This window comes from Pleurodeles waltl, chromosome 7, assembly GCF_031143425.1.
Source record: "Pleurodeles waltl isolate 20211129_DDA chromosome 7, aPleWal1.hap1.20221129, whole genome shotgun sequence".
Taxonomy (NCBI): domain Eukaryota; kingdom Metazoa; phylum Chordata; class Amphibia; order Caudata; family Salamandridae; genus Pleurodeles; species Pleurodeles waltl.
In genome coordinates this window covers 915018743-915035931 of record NC_090446.1, presented here as the reverse complement: position 1 = coordinate 915035931, position 17189 = coordinate 915018743, and the positions used below count along the sequence as shown (strand labels likewise).

The following is a 17189-nucleotide window of genomic DNA, read 5'->3' as shown; positions in this document are numbered from 1 at the left end:
TAAGTGCAGGTTACACGTCTCCCCCCCCCAAAGTAAAGCAATTGGCTACACTTGTGTGAGTAGGTGATTCCTCCCCCGCCCAAGCCCCTCCTTGGCCCTCTCAAAATCCCTCTTACACCTCCCTAATCCCATCCTCTTTAGTAGTAATTCTAACCCTTTTCCCACCCACCCTCCTATGTCCCTCCCATACTTACTAGTAAAATCTATACTTACATGTGAAGAGACTGCAGTCCGAGCAGAGAACTTTGCACATTGATAAGTAGAGGCAAATAATAATAATAATAATGGATTTTAATTGAGAATCAAACATGATCCCTGTCTTGCCCAAGCTACTATATACACTATACACACACACACACACTGCACCACAGCCATAAACACAACATTTTGAAGTTTGTGAACCCTCTATCTTGTTTTGTCTTACATTTACCTATCATCCATTGAACACATTTCCTCACCTTCTGAGTCTCTGCTCCTCATCACATGCACAGAAATGTCTTCAAATACAGCAAGATCACAACTAAATGACTCTTTAGGGATGACCCCAAAGAAATGGCTTAAAGGAGCACTGAAGTAAAATCCTCACCACTGAAGCGACAAGGCCTGTTTCGGCCCTGTAAACTCATCTTGAACTGTGCTGTGAAGAGTCCCAGCGCTCTGGGCAGAGGGATCTGATCCCTGCCTTCACAGAACAGTAATTGCTCATTTTCTGCCCCAGGCTCCTTCCGATGGGGGCCCGAACATGTCTAAGAGCGTCAGCCAGCACCATTATCCCTTCTGCTGGGCTTGTGCTGACAGCTGTGTGATCCCTCCAAAAGACCTGGAGGAGAAGGACACATTCCGGTAGACAACACAACCTCCACTGCCTTATATTGAAGAGTAAGTGTTCACCAATCCCCAGTGGAGAGAAAAGTCCAGCCACCCTGTAGCTGCCACTAAATGACAAAAAGTGAATGTTATTGTGTTTAGATCAATTTAAAGCATAACACACATTCTCAACAAAAATGCCCATGTACTAAATGCCTCTTTCATGCTTAAAATCCTCCGTTCTGCTTGTGCCGGCCCTCATCACAGAATGTAAAAAAATATGTTATTCACAGTACGATAAACAGTATTATTTTAGTTTCATGTTTAGTGTGTCCCTGCAAATCAAGCCGTATACATTCACAGCCAAGTCACTGTCACAGTATTACAAAGTAAGAAAAACATTTATATGTAATGAAAAGTATGAAGGGTGTGTTTTTTTAAACGTTATCTCACTGAAGTCACTGATTATTTTGACACTGCGGAGCAAAATCCAACTACCCCTGATAATACACCACAGTTAGAACAGCGAAAGTACAAGTACCACATTTGAGAAACAGTGGTTTTAACCAAAATCTTCCTTCAAAATCTAGTAGATTGCATGTGCTAAAACAATTATTCCAACACAGATATGTCCAATACAGGATTAGGGTATCCAAAACACTTCCCAGACAGGAGCAGGCCACTCACAACCGCATCTTACTACAAATGTAGTACCCACAACTCTATCCAAACACACTACTGTACCCATAGCTAGCCCATGCCCGAGTAATGCTCCTGCAGGATGTTTTTACAATAATTGCACCCACACTTGAATAATGTACCGATAACCAGACCCATATATGAATTATTTGAGTATAATTCTGCCACTTATAGTTAGAATGCTCATATGATAACTCCTTTACACAAATTGAATCACAGATATTTATTTGTTCCCACTATTCCACCCATGCGTGTTTACTATTCTCATAACTTTGCGCATCTGTTATTAAATATGTGCCCACATTCACATCTCTTTTAGCCATAGACTTGGCCCATAAGATTATTGTACTTTTTACTCAAACTAAGACATGATTACAGCCTCTATAACTCACCTGTCCACAAAGAACGCCCTCCTTCATCGGCCTATGCAAGGTAGAAATTACACAGGACTCAAATGGCTTCCCTTCAGTCCTTAACACACATGTTGTACTTATGGCACATCACAAAGTTTCTGCCTGAACACACATACAAAGGATTTGTCTCTAGTCTTTTGTGTCCCCAGAAAAGCTGGGCCAGGGTACGGAGGAAAGGGGTGTCTGACACCCCAGGGTGGTGGAAACCTCAAGAACCTTCTGCTACTTCAAAGTAGGCACCAGGTATAAATAAAAGGACCCTCACACCCAGTGCCTCAGTACACATCTCGACCTGTGGAAGTCTCGGAAGAAGGACTGCTGTGCAGCTTTACTGCAAAAGGATTGCTAATATACTGCCCTGCTGTGCTGTCCTGCTGCCCTCCTGCCTGAGTGAGAAGGACTGGACCTGCATCTTGAACTGAGGAAGACCAGAATGACTCCAAGGGCTAGTTGGATGGCCTCCTGATCGGAGCCTCAGGGACAGAACAGGCTCCAGCAACTTTGAACTCACTCACCTGGGCTCTGCCTGCAGTGAGTCCTGCCCTACCAAGTGGTGCCACCCCAGCCGTGGACCCTTGGAGGTGGGCCTGAAGGTGCTCTGACAGCTCAACTGCGGTCACAGCAGAACCAACACAGCGTGACGTATCACCTCACAAAACTCTGTATCAGAACCGCTGGGTGACACATCCCTGGTGCAGGACTTTGCATCGCAGCCCTCAGACTCAGTGGAATTGCCACTGCCGATGCATCTTCAACACAGATCTGCGCATTGCAAGCCCCTCCTCGAAGGCATCCCGATGATGATGCAGGACTCTGCATTGCAATCCCCGCAACCTTTTTGGGACCAGTTGGTGTGCAGCATACATCAATGGAGGACTTTGTATCTCACACCCCCTGTTAATGGCATTCTTAAAGACAACGCAGAACATTGCATCTCAGCCTCGCAGCTTCCCGGAACTGCCATTGCACAAAATATCTTTGATGTAGTATCTCGCAAAGTTCTGCAACCAGGATTTAATGTACTGTTGTTCAGCTGGTTTAAGTTGGTTCCTGAATACAGCCCACCCTCCATCATGGCCAGCCTGAGCTTGTGTCACCCAGTCTGGCATCACCAGATGAGCATTATTAGCGAGTTGTGCTTTTTGCCACTATTTTCACTTCAATCTTTAAAATTGTATACCTTTGGATCTACTGACTGAATATTTGCATTTATGGTTTTAAATAATTTATTAAATATAACTTAATTTTTCTAAACTGGTGTGGATTTGTCTTGTGCTATCGTTCACATTATTACTTCTTGAATTGCTGTGTAAATACTTCACACATTGCCTCTAAATTAAGCCTGACTGCTCCGTGCTAGCTACCAGAGCGTGAGCACAGAATAATGTGAGGTGTGCTTCTGACTTCACTCTGACAAAGATTGTGGTGGCTGCTTGAATATAATGTCAACCCCTAAAGCAGTAAAACAATTTCCTACAGTTGTTCCACCTAATTTTCACCATTTGCAGTGCTCAACTGGAGTGTGGTCTAGTGACTGAGCCCAGTTGATGAGCCTTTCGATATGGGGTAAGGATATGCATTCCACAAAAGTAGGATAAAATTGTTGTAGACGCAGTGCCAGGATAATATTATTCCCAACAACGATGCAAGGGTTTTGTTTCCTGTAAAAAAAAACCAGCAGAAAATGCATTTCAGAAACAGCACCAAGATAAATATGTTGCAGCTAACACTAACAATAAAATTATCCACAGCTGCAATACTGGGAACAACTATCCTCAAACTTTTGACAGGATAAACATGTTTCAACCATTGGTACAGGTTAATACATATCCCAGATATTATGCTAGGATTAAGTATACAAGGCACTAAATGGCAAAATCTTGACCCAGAGTGGCAGTGGAGCACTTAAGTTAAGCCAGTGAATCCATGCTGGTGTATACACAGACGTATATAAAGGACTTGTCAAGATGTATGGTCGTGTTATGAAAGCAAGAGAAGGCAACTGACATGAGGTCAACATTATAGAGGTAAATAAATTAATTTCAATGCGACATTAAAAAAAAATGTTTAAATGTAAGCAGACAAGGTATTGAGTAAAAGTAAATTTTGCAGGGGAGGGAGGGAGTAAAGACATTTCACCCTTTCCATGCCTCTTCCAGAGCAAGACGTGCAATCTTAAATAGATAGGCAACTCGTTCTTAAGGTTTGGGCTTAGAGGAAGATTAATACATTAAGGCCCTGATTCTAAGCTTGGAGGGCGACCGCCGAAAGTCCGCCCGCCAGCCCAGCGGGAAACACCCTTCCCACGAGGAAGCCGGCTCAGAATGGAGCCGGCGGAGTGGGAAGGTGCGACGGGTGCAGTTGCACCCGTCGCGAATTTCAGTGTCTGCAAAGCAGACACTGAAATTCTTTGTGGGGCCCTCTTACGGGGGCCCCTGCAGTGCCCATGCCATTGGCATGGGCACTGCAGGGGCCCCCAGGGGCCCCACGACACCCCATACCGCCATCCTGTTCCTGGCGGGCGAACCGCCAGGAACAGGATGGCAGTATGGGGTGTCAGAATCCCCATGGCGGCGCAGCAAGCTGCGCCGCCATGGCGGATTCCCATGGGCAGCTGAAAGTCGGCGGTACACCGCCGGCTTTCCGCTTCTGGCCGCGGCTGTACCGCCGCGGTCAGAATGCCCGGCGGAGCACCGCCAGCCTGTTGGCGGTACTACCGCCAAACTCCGCCCTGGCGGTATTTACCGCCAGGGTCAGAATGACCCCCTAACTGTTTTGTCCTAAATAAGTATCATGTTCTCCATGTAAAGGGATGCCCCCTTTAGCCTTTCAGGTCTTGGGTTCCATTCCTACCTTTATACTCCGCGGTGAGGCCATCCACCTTTAGATTATCACGGAAGTCCCATCGCCACTGGAGCCCGGGGCCACATTGTGAGCTGGAGTGAGCCACCCTTAATGTAATAGGGCGAATGTCCAATATTCCTGCTGTATCAAAAGTCCCAGGGCTGGCGCCCTGCTGATATTAGGCTGTGTTATAGCCTGTGATCAACACCCATGCTTTCTTCCCCACTAATCCCTGGCTTCCTTTAGCTGAAAAAATAGATTACATTAATGACATAACATATGTATCTGTAAAGCACACGTTCATCCTGAAAAGTATCTTGGCACTGAAAAAACATATGTTAATTGTTGCCCAAGTCAATGGTGTTTGTTTTTGCAACCTCAGACCGTTGAGAGACAGACTGGATCCACAGGCATTCAAACCTGTGAGCATGAGGTCAAATAGATTCGTGGAGCTCACATATTAGTCCACTAAGCCACCACACCGAGCACGTGCTGGGAGCATGCTAAATGCACAGCATCCACAGTGCCATGGTGCCATACTAACACAGTCATCTGGATGAACAATAAGACTACAAGACATATTTTACATTACCCGGCTGTGTGTATACAGTGGCATTCGCAGTGGCAGGGATTAAGGTTTGGCGTCTTCCCATCCTACACAGGCTGCCGGGGGCATCCAAGTGCACCCACGGGTTTGATGCTGGAAATTGCAGGGCTGACAGACAGCTTCATAAGGAAAATGTCTTTCCCTAAGGCGGTTGGCATTATAGCGGTCTGCCATGCCAAGTGCATTGACTAAACATGACTGTTTTCAGAAACATGTCTTAAGGAGAGTTTAGAGGTTTACCTACAGACATTTTTTTGTTGAAAAATGGCCCATTCAGGCATTCTGTGAGCAAATGTTGTGTGGTGATTCAGACAAGATGTATGTGATGGGGTGTGATTTGGTCTTGGATTCCACGAAAAGCAAAGAGAGAGAAAGGTAAGAAGAAGAAAATGAGAAAAGAATTAAGGAACTGGAAAGAATAAGAATTCAGTCAAGATTGGAAGTCCTTCACAAGCCAAATCTCTCAGCTTACTGTTGAACTTTCAGATGAACCAAGGCCCATATTTATACTTTTTTAACGCCGCATTTGCGTCGCTTTTTGACGCGAAAACGGCGCAAACTTACAAAATACAACTGTATTTTGCAAGTTTGCACCATTTTTGCGTAAACAAATTATGCAAATGCGGCGCTAAGAATGTATAAATATGGGCCCAAGTATCCAACTCTGCACTTAACGCGATTCAGATTTTAAAAAAGTTTAAACTTCTCAGCACATTCATTCCAAATAGGCCTCTTGGGCCTCAGACATTTCTCAAACAGCTTGCAGGCAGCAGCGTGCTGACCTGCATTCTAGCTTCCTTTCTTAACTGGTTTGACACAGTCCGACAATCTAGTGCAAACCTAGGCGCATATTAACAAGCCTCTTGCGCCTCCTTGTGCCACACTGACGTATTTTTTTTTATGCTAATGTGGCTTTAAGGATGCATTGCGGCACTTTGTAGGGGGGCGTTCCTGCGTAGTGAGGCACAAAAAAATGTCATCGTGAAATTTACAAGCTTTCATTGCACCATTTTTAGCGTCATTGTTAACGCTTGACTAAGGCAGGCATTAAAGTGACACTCCCAATGTTTTCAATAGGCCTCTCTTGACTTTGCAGTATTAGCACTGTAATTTTCGGAGCAAATCCTGCAAACGCCACAAAAGCATAAAAATTTTTGATTCTATTATCCTAACGTGCGCCATGTTGCGCTGTACTGTGGATACGGCGCACACATGGTGTGGGTAGGGCGGTGAGGGGGGAGCAAAAAAAGTGGCTCATCAAAGCTGAGTGTATTGAATAATATTCTGCTGAAAAATTCAATTTCCAAATCCTGTTCATCGTCTGGCTTCTGCTTTAATTTTCCAACCCCTGTGGGATGGATGTTCTTACCACCCTCCCATAAAGCACAATAAAACCTATGAATGATGTTTGAGTCCAAATTTGCCTTCATCCCAAAGACAATGTAGGCTTTCGGAGTATCTTCCTTCACTTGCTTCTAATGTGAAGAATCATCCTTTTTATGAACCTTCTCAACCTGATCCCTTTGGCCCTAGCAGTAGTAACTTCACAACTGGACTACTTCAAAGCCATCAGCACAGGGCTCCCAACCCTAAAATCTGCCGACAACAAAGAGTACAAACACACACAAAGTGGCTCATCCTCTGGCTGGGTTATTCAGAGCTCTTGACAGCCACACAGAAGATGCTGGATTGGCTAATAATTCCTTTGCAATGAGACGGTCCTTGGGTATCTCTTATGACAAATCTTGCCTGCTACCTGCAAGTTAATGCCTAATATCAACCTCCCTGGACATACTAACTACCTACCTAGCTAAATACTTTCAAACATAAAGCTCCTCCCTCAGGATATCACTCCAGTAATCATTTCAGACTTGAATGTGATTTTTAAGATCCCTAAGAGTTCCTGGTTGTCTACGGCCTTGGATAACTAGACAGTCAATTTCAAAATTTGCCCTCAGCATTGCAGTTTCATCCGATTTGGTGTTTCATCATTCTAGGGGCAACTAAGGCTAAATTGAATGCTATCACCTATTATCCCTCCTTCACCCCACATCCTATCCCACTATCCTGAGAAGGAAGACGGGATGGCTCAATACAAAACTCCCTTAATAAATAAGTAACTGGGAGCAAAGGAAAACATTTAGGCCCTCATTACGACCGCCAAGATCAGACCGCCGGGCGGCCGCCAATGTGGCCACACCCCCGCCGCGGCCATTTGGAGATCCCCACTGGGCCGGCGGGCATAAAGCTAGTTTCCGCCCGCCGTCCCAGCAGGGATCTCGGCCGCAACACAGGAGCCGGCTCCAAATGGAGCCGGCGGTGTTGCGGCCGTGCGACTGGTGCAGTTGCACCTGTCGCACTTTTCACTGTCTGCTATGCAGACAGTGAAAAGCTGCACGGGCCCTGTCAGGGGGGCCCCTGCGACTCCCCGAACCGCCAGCCTTTTCCTGGCGGTTCAAACCGCCAGGAAAAGGCTGGCGGTAGGGGGACTCGTAATCCCCTGGGCAGCGCTGCGGATTACTGCCGCCGGGGCCATTGTGGTGGGAAACCGCCAGCCCCGGTGGTGCGACCGCAGTGCTTCCGCCACGGTCGTAATGACCTGGGGAGCACCGCCAGCCTGTTGGTGGTGCTTCCATCATTACAGCCCTGGCGGTCTTGTACCCCCAGGGTTGTAATGACCCCCTTAGTCTTCATATTGACTGTAGAATTGCTGCCACAATGAAGCCAAAGTGTGCCTCCTCGCTGGTCCCGCCTGATGTAGGCGTGTGAGAATGGAGTACAGATGTTGTCGGATGTTCTCTCCTGTTTCCAGTGCACATAGCTCTCCTGCAATGCATAGTCTATGAAGCCCACAGAGTGTTCCTTCCTGGTTTTGCCTTCAAGAACATTTCTTTTTTTCCTTACAGTAGTTGTCAGAGTTGGGCCACTTCTACTACAGGCAAGGCTCCACACCTCCACACAATACATACAAGCCGTGCTGTAGCTGGATCCGGGTATTTCAATGATTCAATTGTTTCTTTGCCAGCACCTGGCACAGCTGACAGGTGTTGAGTTACAGTGTCTCTGAACAGATCTGGCTTTAGTCCTTGGTTGTTTGCAAAAGAATCCAGATTTTTGCAGGATTCTCTTTTGCTCTGTCTTCCCCGCAACAATCCCTTTTCTCCCAGCCTTCCGCCTGTTTATTCACCTAGTGTCCACAGCAGAGATTTATATTTAAAATCTAGATGGGGCCCTGCTTGAGCCTTAAACCAAAGGCCGTGTTCCCTCTCTTCTCTTGAAAGGTCACCCCAGTTGCCTTCTCTGCCGAATCCAGGGCTTAGGCTAGGTTTATGTGGAAGGAAGAGGCTAGAGAGGCCAAAGAGAATGTCATGTTAGGTGAAGGGTCCCTATACTGCCCTTGATTGGGTCACTGGGTTTTCGCCCTCCAATCTCTAACTTCACTGCTGACGGTAATGAAAGGTAAGAAGGACAGAAAAAAAGGATGATCTGGACTTATTTACTTGGATTTAAGACACACTTCCAAAGTATCAGACAAAAATGTCTTTGCTGCATCCACTCAGATATTGTCTCATTCAACACCACCAGGCATCCAGAAGCAAAACAGCCAATTCACTTCCCAGGTACCTCCTGCTTTAGCCAATCTTTGTCTCCCACATTCCTCTTAGGAACATATATTTCATCCACCATCACAGCCTGTGGTGCGGAGACATTCCCCAAGCAGCTCTTGCCTGGAGTTTGGCTCCATTCAGATTGGTCCCTTGGCTAGCCTAACCATTTTTCCCCAATGGGCTCTAAGTAGGCATACGCATATGCCACTCTCCTCTTACGACAACCAGACCCCCACACAGTCAACTTGGGCAACTTCCTGCAGAACAGCATTTACTTAACCTAATGTGGCATACTAGTGATGGCTTTGTTGAACTTTGAATTTGATGGATTGTAAGTGACTGTTGATTTGCAGAGTGAGCGAGAAAGGTGATCACACCCTCCATAAAGGGGAGCAAATGGCCAATGTAACGTATCTTACAGCAAATATATTCAGTGAATTGGACAAAAAGCCATAGTTTTATAGTGAGTTCTAAAGGTGCCCGAGGAAGTATTTGTGGTAACCTCCTCTCCAGTGACGTAGCAAAACTTGAGGGGGGACCCCCTGCAAAGTACATGATGGGACCCCCCTCTGGACTCAATCAGGAGCTCTAAGGCCTGGGTAATGTGTCCTCCTGGTCCGGAGCTGCCCCCTCACCCCCACCGAGGAGGTTGTGGGGGACTTTGTTACGCCACTGTCCCTCTCCTCAAGGTCAGTGTGGTTGGACGATAATACAAATGGGTGAGGTAGTTACCTTAGAGAGTGAAGTTAAATATAGCAATAAAATGTCGTATTTGGATGAACAGAGTTCATTTAGTGTGAAGTCAATGCAGGCCAAGAATGTTCTAAATAGGTTCTGCCCTATCTCAGGGTTCCTGCACTGTTTCCCCAAGGAGTAATCATGACATATTGCAATGTTTTTTCATGGCATGCCAAGCACGTCCAAACCTCCACATAGCTGTTTGTAACCTTCACTTCACACAAAAGCTTTCAAAACATTCCAGCAAAATAGTTTGTTTCAGCAAAATGTGCATAAAACTGTGTAAATAAATTAAGTTTTAAAGCAATTAAATAACATAGCTTCATATCTCTTCTTTCATCTTCCTTTTACTTTTTATCTTGCCTTTTTCATTTAGATTCTGAGTTGTGAATTCGAATGTGAATCTATGTAGAATGATGCAGAGTTTTAAAATTAAAAAGATATACAGAGCTCGCAATGTCAGAGTTATACGTACAGGGAAACAAATCTTGGTCTCAGCCCCTCAAGTTATTTCCTAGGTTGCATATAAACCCTACAGCTTTCAGACAGTAAGCATATCCTTGAGGTCATACCAACTATACAAGCATAGACTTCAGGCAACAAATCAACTAACAATATAAAATGCTATATCGGTATAGATAAAGGCTGCCCAGAGTAGTTCTGAGAGGGCCAAATCACATTTGCTACTGTTCCATAAGGACAAAGTATGCCTCACATGCACAGGTATCACAATCACATACTGGGGTTGCCTACAATAAGTCAGTGGTAGCCACCAGATCTCAGGGATATCCTGCCTTATTCCAGGGATTCCCTTCAGAAGCCACTGATGGCCACTAAATGCTAACAGTGGCCACCTTATACTTGGGCCATGCCAGGGATAACCATCACTAAATAGGGATTCTCTCATTATGCCAAGAAAGTATACAATATTCCGGCCTCCTTGACCACAGTATGACAGTACTACCATTACTCGAATAATCACCACAAATATGTCAGTGAATAATCATCAGTACACCTCGCATGGTTATCATTATGTGATGGATTGCCACAATAATGCTAAGGATGCTGAGAAAGTCCTCAATATATGGGCACCACCATTATGCATGGAAGACCACCATTATGCCAGAGAAACTCATCACTAAAGCCATTATTACAGGTTTGTCAGAGCAGAGAGGGGTATTTACTACATTTTCCTTTAAGTATGTAGAAGTGTGTTTATTAACATGGCTAAGTTGTGCCACATTTTTGTGAGGCAATCTTTTTTATTAAAATGGATGTAATTCATGGTGACTCTTATCCCAAGATCAGGTGTATGCAGGAGCCGAGCACATGAGATAAAATTTGGGGTGATCAAAATATTGGGTTGCAGTAGAACATTGGAGTTTGGCTCCCACACAAGCTACCCATCATCGGTACAGCAATCACTAATGGCCATTTCAATTAAGGCTCAATACAAGGTGACAACAAATAACAAAAATAAAGGTCTCAAAAACTCCCTGTAGGAAGTTGGCTTTGTTTATACTATCTCAAGATAGTGTGCACAGAGTCCAAGGGTTCCCCTTAGAGGTTGATAGTGGCAAAATTAGATAATACTAATGCTCTATTTTGTGGTAGTGTGGTCGAGCAGTAGGCTTATCAGAGGGTAGTGTTAAGCATTTTTTGTACACACACATGCAATAAATGAAGAACACACACTCAAAGACTTAACTCCAGGCCAATAGTTTTTATATAGAAAAATATATTTTCTTAATTTATTTTAGAACCACAAGATTCAAGATTTGAGGTAAGTACATACAAATGCAAGGTACTTCACACAGGTAAGTATAGAACTTAGATTTAAAGTAGTAGTACACAGAGTTTTGGTTAAAATGGCAATAAGCAATTTTAAAAGTCAACACTGCAAAAATCAACAGTTCCTTCGGGAGGTAAGTTTGGTTAAGTTTCTCAGGTAAGTAAAGCATTTACACAGTCAGTCTCCAGGGCATAGGCAGCCCACTGTTGGGGGTTCAAGGCAACCCTAAAGCCACAGCACCAGCAACACAGGGCCGGTCAGGTGCAGAGGTCAAAGGAGGGCCCAAAACACATAGGCGCCTATGAAGAACAGGGGTGCTCCGGTCCTAGTCTGCTTACAGGTAAGTACCTGTGTCCTCGGGGAGCAGACCAGGGGGGTTTTGTAGAGCACTGAGGGGGATGCACACAAGCCCACAAAACACACCCTCAGCGGCACAGGGGCGGCCGGGTGCAGTAGGCAAAGTAGGCGTTGGATTTGCTATTGAAAGCAATGGAGGGACCCGGGGGTCCCTTAGGTGATGCAGGCAGGGCACAGGTGGGCTTCTCGGGCCAGCCACGGATTGGGCTAGGATGAGGGCCACTGGCTGGTCACTCCTGCGCTGGTAGGTGGTTCCTCTCAGTCCTGGGGGCTGCGGGTGCACTGCTTGGTCCAGGCGTTGGGTTCTTTGTTACCAGGCAGTCGCTTTCAGGGGGAGCCTCTGGATCCTTTCTTCAAGCGTCGCTGTAGGGCATTCAGGGGGGTCGCTCAGGGTACCCACGTCGTCATAGTTGCATGGGAGTTCTCTCTGCAGGGTTGGTTCTCCTGAACTCGAGCCGGGGGCGGCGGGTGCAGAGTGTGAAGTCTCATGCTTCCGGCAGGAAGAGACAGTTCTTTGAAAGTTGTTTCTTTGTTGCAAAGTTGTTGCAGGTTTTGAACAGTGCCGCTGTTCTCAGGAGTTTCCTGGTCCTTTATGTTCAGGGCAGTCCTCTGAGTCCTCAGAGGTCACTGGTCCCTGTTGGATGCGTCGCTGTGCAGGTTCTTTGAGTCTGGAGACAGGTCAGTAGGGCTGGGGCCAAGTCAGTTGTCGTCTCCATCGTCTCTGCCGGGATTTCAGGTCAGCAGTCCTTCTTCTTTCTTCAGGTTGTAAGTATTTGATTTCCTGGGTTCAGGGTCACCCCTAAATACTAAATGTAGGGGTGTGTTTAGGTCAGTGGGGCAGTAGCCAATGGCTACTGTCCTTGAGAGTGGCGACACCCTCTTTGTGCCTCCTCCATGAGGGGAGGGAGGCACATCCCTATTCCTATTGGGGGAATCCTCCAAACTCCAGATGGAGGATTTCTAAAGGCAGGGGTCACCTCAGCTCAGGGCACCTTAGGGGCTGTCGTGACTGGTGGGTGACTCCTCCTTGTTTTTCTCATTATCTCACCCTGGACTTGCTGCCAAAAGTGGGTGGTGTCTCAAGGGGGCGAGCATCTCCACTAGCTGGAGTGCCCTGGGGCATTGTAACACGAAGCCTGAGCCTTTGAGGCTCACTGCTAGGTGTTACAGTTCCTGCAGGGGGGAGGCGTGAAGCACCTCCACAAAGGGCAGGCTTTGTTTCTGGCCGCAGAGAGTACAAAGGCTCTCACCCCATGGGGTCAGAAACTCGTCTCAGTGGCAGGCTGGCACAGACTAGTCAGTCCTGCACTGAAGGATTAGGTAAAATACAGGGGGCATCTCTAAGATGCCCTCTGTGTGCATTTTCTAATAAATCCGGCACTGGAATCAGTGTGGGTTTATTATTCTGAGAAGTTTGATACCAAACTTTTCAGTATTCAGTGTAGCCATTATGGAGCTGTGGAGTACGTTTTGACAAACTCCCAGACCATATACTTAATATGGCCATACTGTACTTACAATGTTTAAGAATAGACTTAGCCACTGTAGGGGCATATTGCTCCAGCAGCTATGCCCTCACCTGTAGTATAGTGCACCCTGCCTTAGGGCTGTAAGGCCTGCTAGAGGGGTGACTTGCCTATGCCAAAGGCAGTTTTTTGTGTGCATGGCATCCTGAGGGGGAGGCCATGTTGACTTTGCCTTTTTCTCCCCACCAACACACACAATCTGCAATGGCAGTGTGTATGTGTTTAGGTGAGGGTCCCTTAGGGTGGCACAACAAATGATGCAACCCTTAGGGACCTTCCCTGGTCACAGGGCCGTTGGTACCAAGGGACCTATCTGTGTGCCAGGGGTGTGCCAATTGTGGAAACAATGGTGCCTTTTTTGTGAAAGAACACTGGTGCTGGGGCCTAGTTAGCAGCGTCCCAGCACACTTCTCAGTCAAGTCAGCATCAATATCATGCAAGAAGTAGGGGGGAAACTGCAACACAGAGCCATTTTACTACACTCCCTTTTATTCTTAGTGGATGGTAAGCTCACAGCCAGCCAAGTGCTATCTTGCCAGGAGGGCTGAACATTATTGTGCCATTCCTAAGCACACAGAGAAAGCAAACTTGCCCTGTGATGGATGTAGAGAGTAGTTCTGGCTCCTAACTAAAATGTTATTCTACTTTAAACCATGTACATGTACTGCTTAGTCTATGTTGGGAGTCTGTGGGGAAAACACTAGAACATAACATCAAACAGATATTGCTAGTATACAGGTTACAATGACAACAGTAATCACTTCTGCACACACCTTAAACTAGTAATTATACGTATGAATAGTTTTCAACACATTAGTCTAACTTAGAGCTTAAATACCAGAGTGCATATGCTCTTTCGCACCCTGTCAACTCAGGTGCACAAATCAAGTGTTTCAGACCTTTTCGAACCTCTACATACTTATCACAATTCAGAGAAAGAAATCTAAACTATCCAATACTAATTAGCCTTGAAAAAGTCCATTCCTGTACTTGACGAAATAAGTTCTGGCTTGAGTTTAATCCAAATTGCCATCTGAATATAATACATTTATATTTCAGCTTGTACTTGATGTCAGAATATGTTTCTTAATGCTTCTAATTGTCTCATGCATGTTCGTGCATCTAATATTTTCCTGGGTTTTATACTAGAGGTACGTGAAGAGAAGAAGAGCACGGCCCAATAGGGCATGCTGATAACTCTATGTAACTAGTTGCATCTAATATGTGTACCTTCCTACTTCACAGCTGGTCAATGGCATCCCTAACTTCAGGTTCAGATGCCAAGACAATGTCAGTGAGGCACTACTCCATCTGCCTGTTGTAAGTGATGGAAGGTGGCACTCGGTGTTACTGGAGGTGGAGCATTCATCCTTCCGTCTACTTATTGATGGCTCAGGCAGTGTGACCTTCAGACGCCTCATCGAATCGTGCAAAGTCTCACACTATGGGCCAGAGCTGATTATCGGGGGCCTTCTCCAGCAGCAGCCCAGGAGGGTCTCCCAGGCATTCAGAGGTTGCCTTAATGATGTCAGTATTGATGGGGAAGATATTGTGCTTGGTGCAAAGAAGAAAACTGGTGGCATTGTGGAGGAGGTGGGCATCAAGCCATGCTGTGCCCATGAAGGTTCCTGTGTGAGCGATCCTTGCCAACATGGCGGCATTTGTGCTGAGATTCACGGAGGAGGTATGTTCTGTGTGTCAAAAACAAGTGACTTCTGCAATTTTAGGCAGCTGCTTTTTATGTTTATTAATTTGAAATGTGAATTCCCTAATATCTTTTGAGTGGCACAGAGAGACAGAGGCAAGACTTGGTGTTGGGTCTGCAGATTTGGTCTGATATGTGTATGTTAGCTCTTAAAAGGAAAACAATTCATCTAATAATTGAATACCTTTGTAAATAACTACTACATGTACTGTTGCATCATGGCATTAACATATATGCAAATGCCTGGAGAGTAATACATTATTTATTACTTTGATGGGGCAGGATAAGGACATCTGCTTCAGTGAGTCATGACTAAGGCCACTGGAAATATGTGATTTTTGCAGCCACTGCGTTTACAGCATATTTATGTATTTGCTGCATTTGCCACATAATCCAAAATCCTCCTCCTAATATGTAGATTTAACAAAAATATTATATCTAGCTCAAAGGTGTCAAAAGTTACTAAAAATTCAGCAAGGCCTATTACAAAGCAGTTGAAGGCCCTTTAGGAACGGTTGACTGGTCACCTTTCTGTTGCTTATTGCTGTGTTTGTGTGTGGAACTAGCACTAAAGAGATTAAACATTTGCCCAGAAAATGTGTAAAAGTGACAAAATAAAGAAGTAATGCTATCACAAAATGTGGTGCATTATGCCGCATAATTTGCCTTTTCTTGCCATGTAATTAAGTCAAGTCTGCCACAAAATTTGGTCCTGCCATTTTGAATAATTCCAGTGGTTTTGATTGTGACCGTACCTCACACTGAACAAGGGCAATGAAATGCTACCAGTAGCAGAGCACCTGCAGACAGCTCTCAGATGTCAGTTCCACCAGGGAGAAAAGGACCCAATAAAAAATTGTCAATAGGTCTCACATATGTGAGAGACGTTGGCTTTGCCAATATGTTTAGCCATGTTATACACCAGCATGGCTGCTGTTCGGCATAGATACAAATTCGGAATGGAACGGTATGGAGTGGAGTGGCATGATTGGTAGAGTGTGATGTGGAGTGGAGTAGAGTGCTGTAGAGTTAAGTGGTATGGAGTGGTGTAGAGTGCAATAGGTTGGAGTGGAGTTGAGTGGAGCGGCTTAAAGTGAAGTAGTATTGTAGAGTGGAGTGAGGTAGAGTGTCAGAGTAGAGTGGCATAGAGTGAAGTAGAGTGTTGTAGAGTGGAGTGTTGTATAGTGGAGTGACAAAGAGTAGAGTGGCACAGAGTGGAGTGTTGTGTAGTGGATTAGAGTGTCATAGAGTGGAGTGGTGTAGAGTGAAATGGCTTATAGTGGAGTGTCATAGAGTGGAGTAGAGTGCCATTGAGTGTTGTACAGTCTCATACAGTGGAGGGTTTTAGAGTGGCATAGAGTGGAGTCGAGTACTCTAGAATGGAGTGATGTATAGTGAAGTAGAATGACATAGAGTGGAGTGGTGTAGAGTGCAATGCTTGTGGTTTGGAAGTTCACAGCCATTGCAGACAGCATATGTTTATTTGAAACTGCTATTACATTTGCACAGATATACAGTTTTAATGATAATACTATACATCAGACACACAATAATGTGTGGAAATCATTTAGGGTACTGATTTGTTTTGAGTGTATTAAAATGTTTCTCTTCACAACACTTCAGAATTAAAACAAATATGCTTCATCAGTGCTATAAAAAATGTGTTATGTTCTAAAATATTTCTACAGTTTATTTACTAGCATTTAAATTGTGTTGTGTGCTAGAAAACAAATCTCACAGCCTTTCCTTTCAAGCCCTAGTACCCACCAAGATTGTCACATAAATCCCCTCACCTTGTAGTCAGAGAAAAAAAAAGTAAAGACCTTCCTTGGAAGACAGAGTCTAACATCTGACCTTTGTCTTTGAATGTACAGCAAATGTGATAAGATAGAAACAAAAAAGGCCTGTGTATTCCTCATTCACTATTGAACTCCAGCATGGTTAATTTGGGGGTGCTTGGGCACCCCAACTCCCCTACCTCCAGAGCTGATGGCATGGGAGTGAAATTGAGGAAGATAAATATTTATGTTATGCTATTAGTAAAGAGCAATGACCAAAATAAACAAGCCTGTAGACAGGACGCTGTTCCTCAC

General features: G+C 45.2%; 1 protein-coding gene across 2 annotated transcripts in view; it reads left to right on the top strand.

Annotated features, from left to right (window-relative positions):
* FAT2 (FAT atypical cadherin 2) overlaps positions 1-17189 on the top strand; it is a 234157-nt gene that overhangs the window by 180693 nt on the left and 36275 nt on the right. For both annotated transcript variants that reach the window (XM_069199589.1, XM_069199588.1), the window contains exon 21: positions 14637-15075. In XM_069199589.1, the coding sequence (XP_069055690.1) occupies positions 14637-15075 (439 nt within the window). The remainder of the gene's footprint in view (positions 1-14636; positions 15076-17189) is intronic.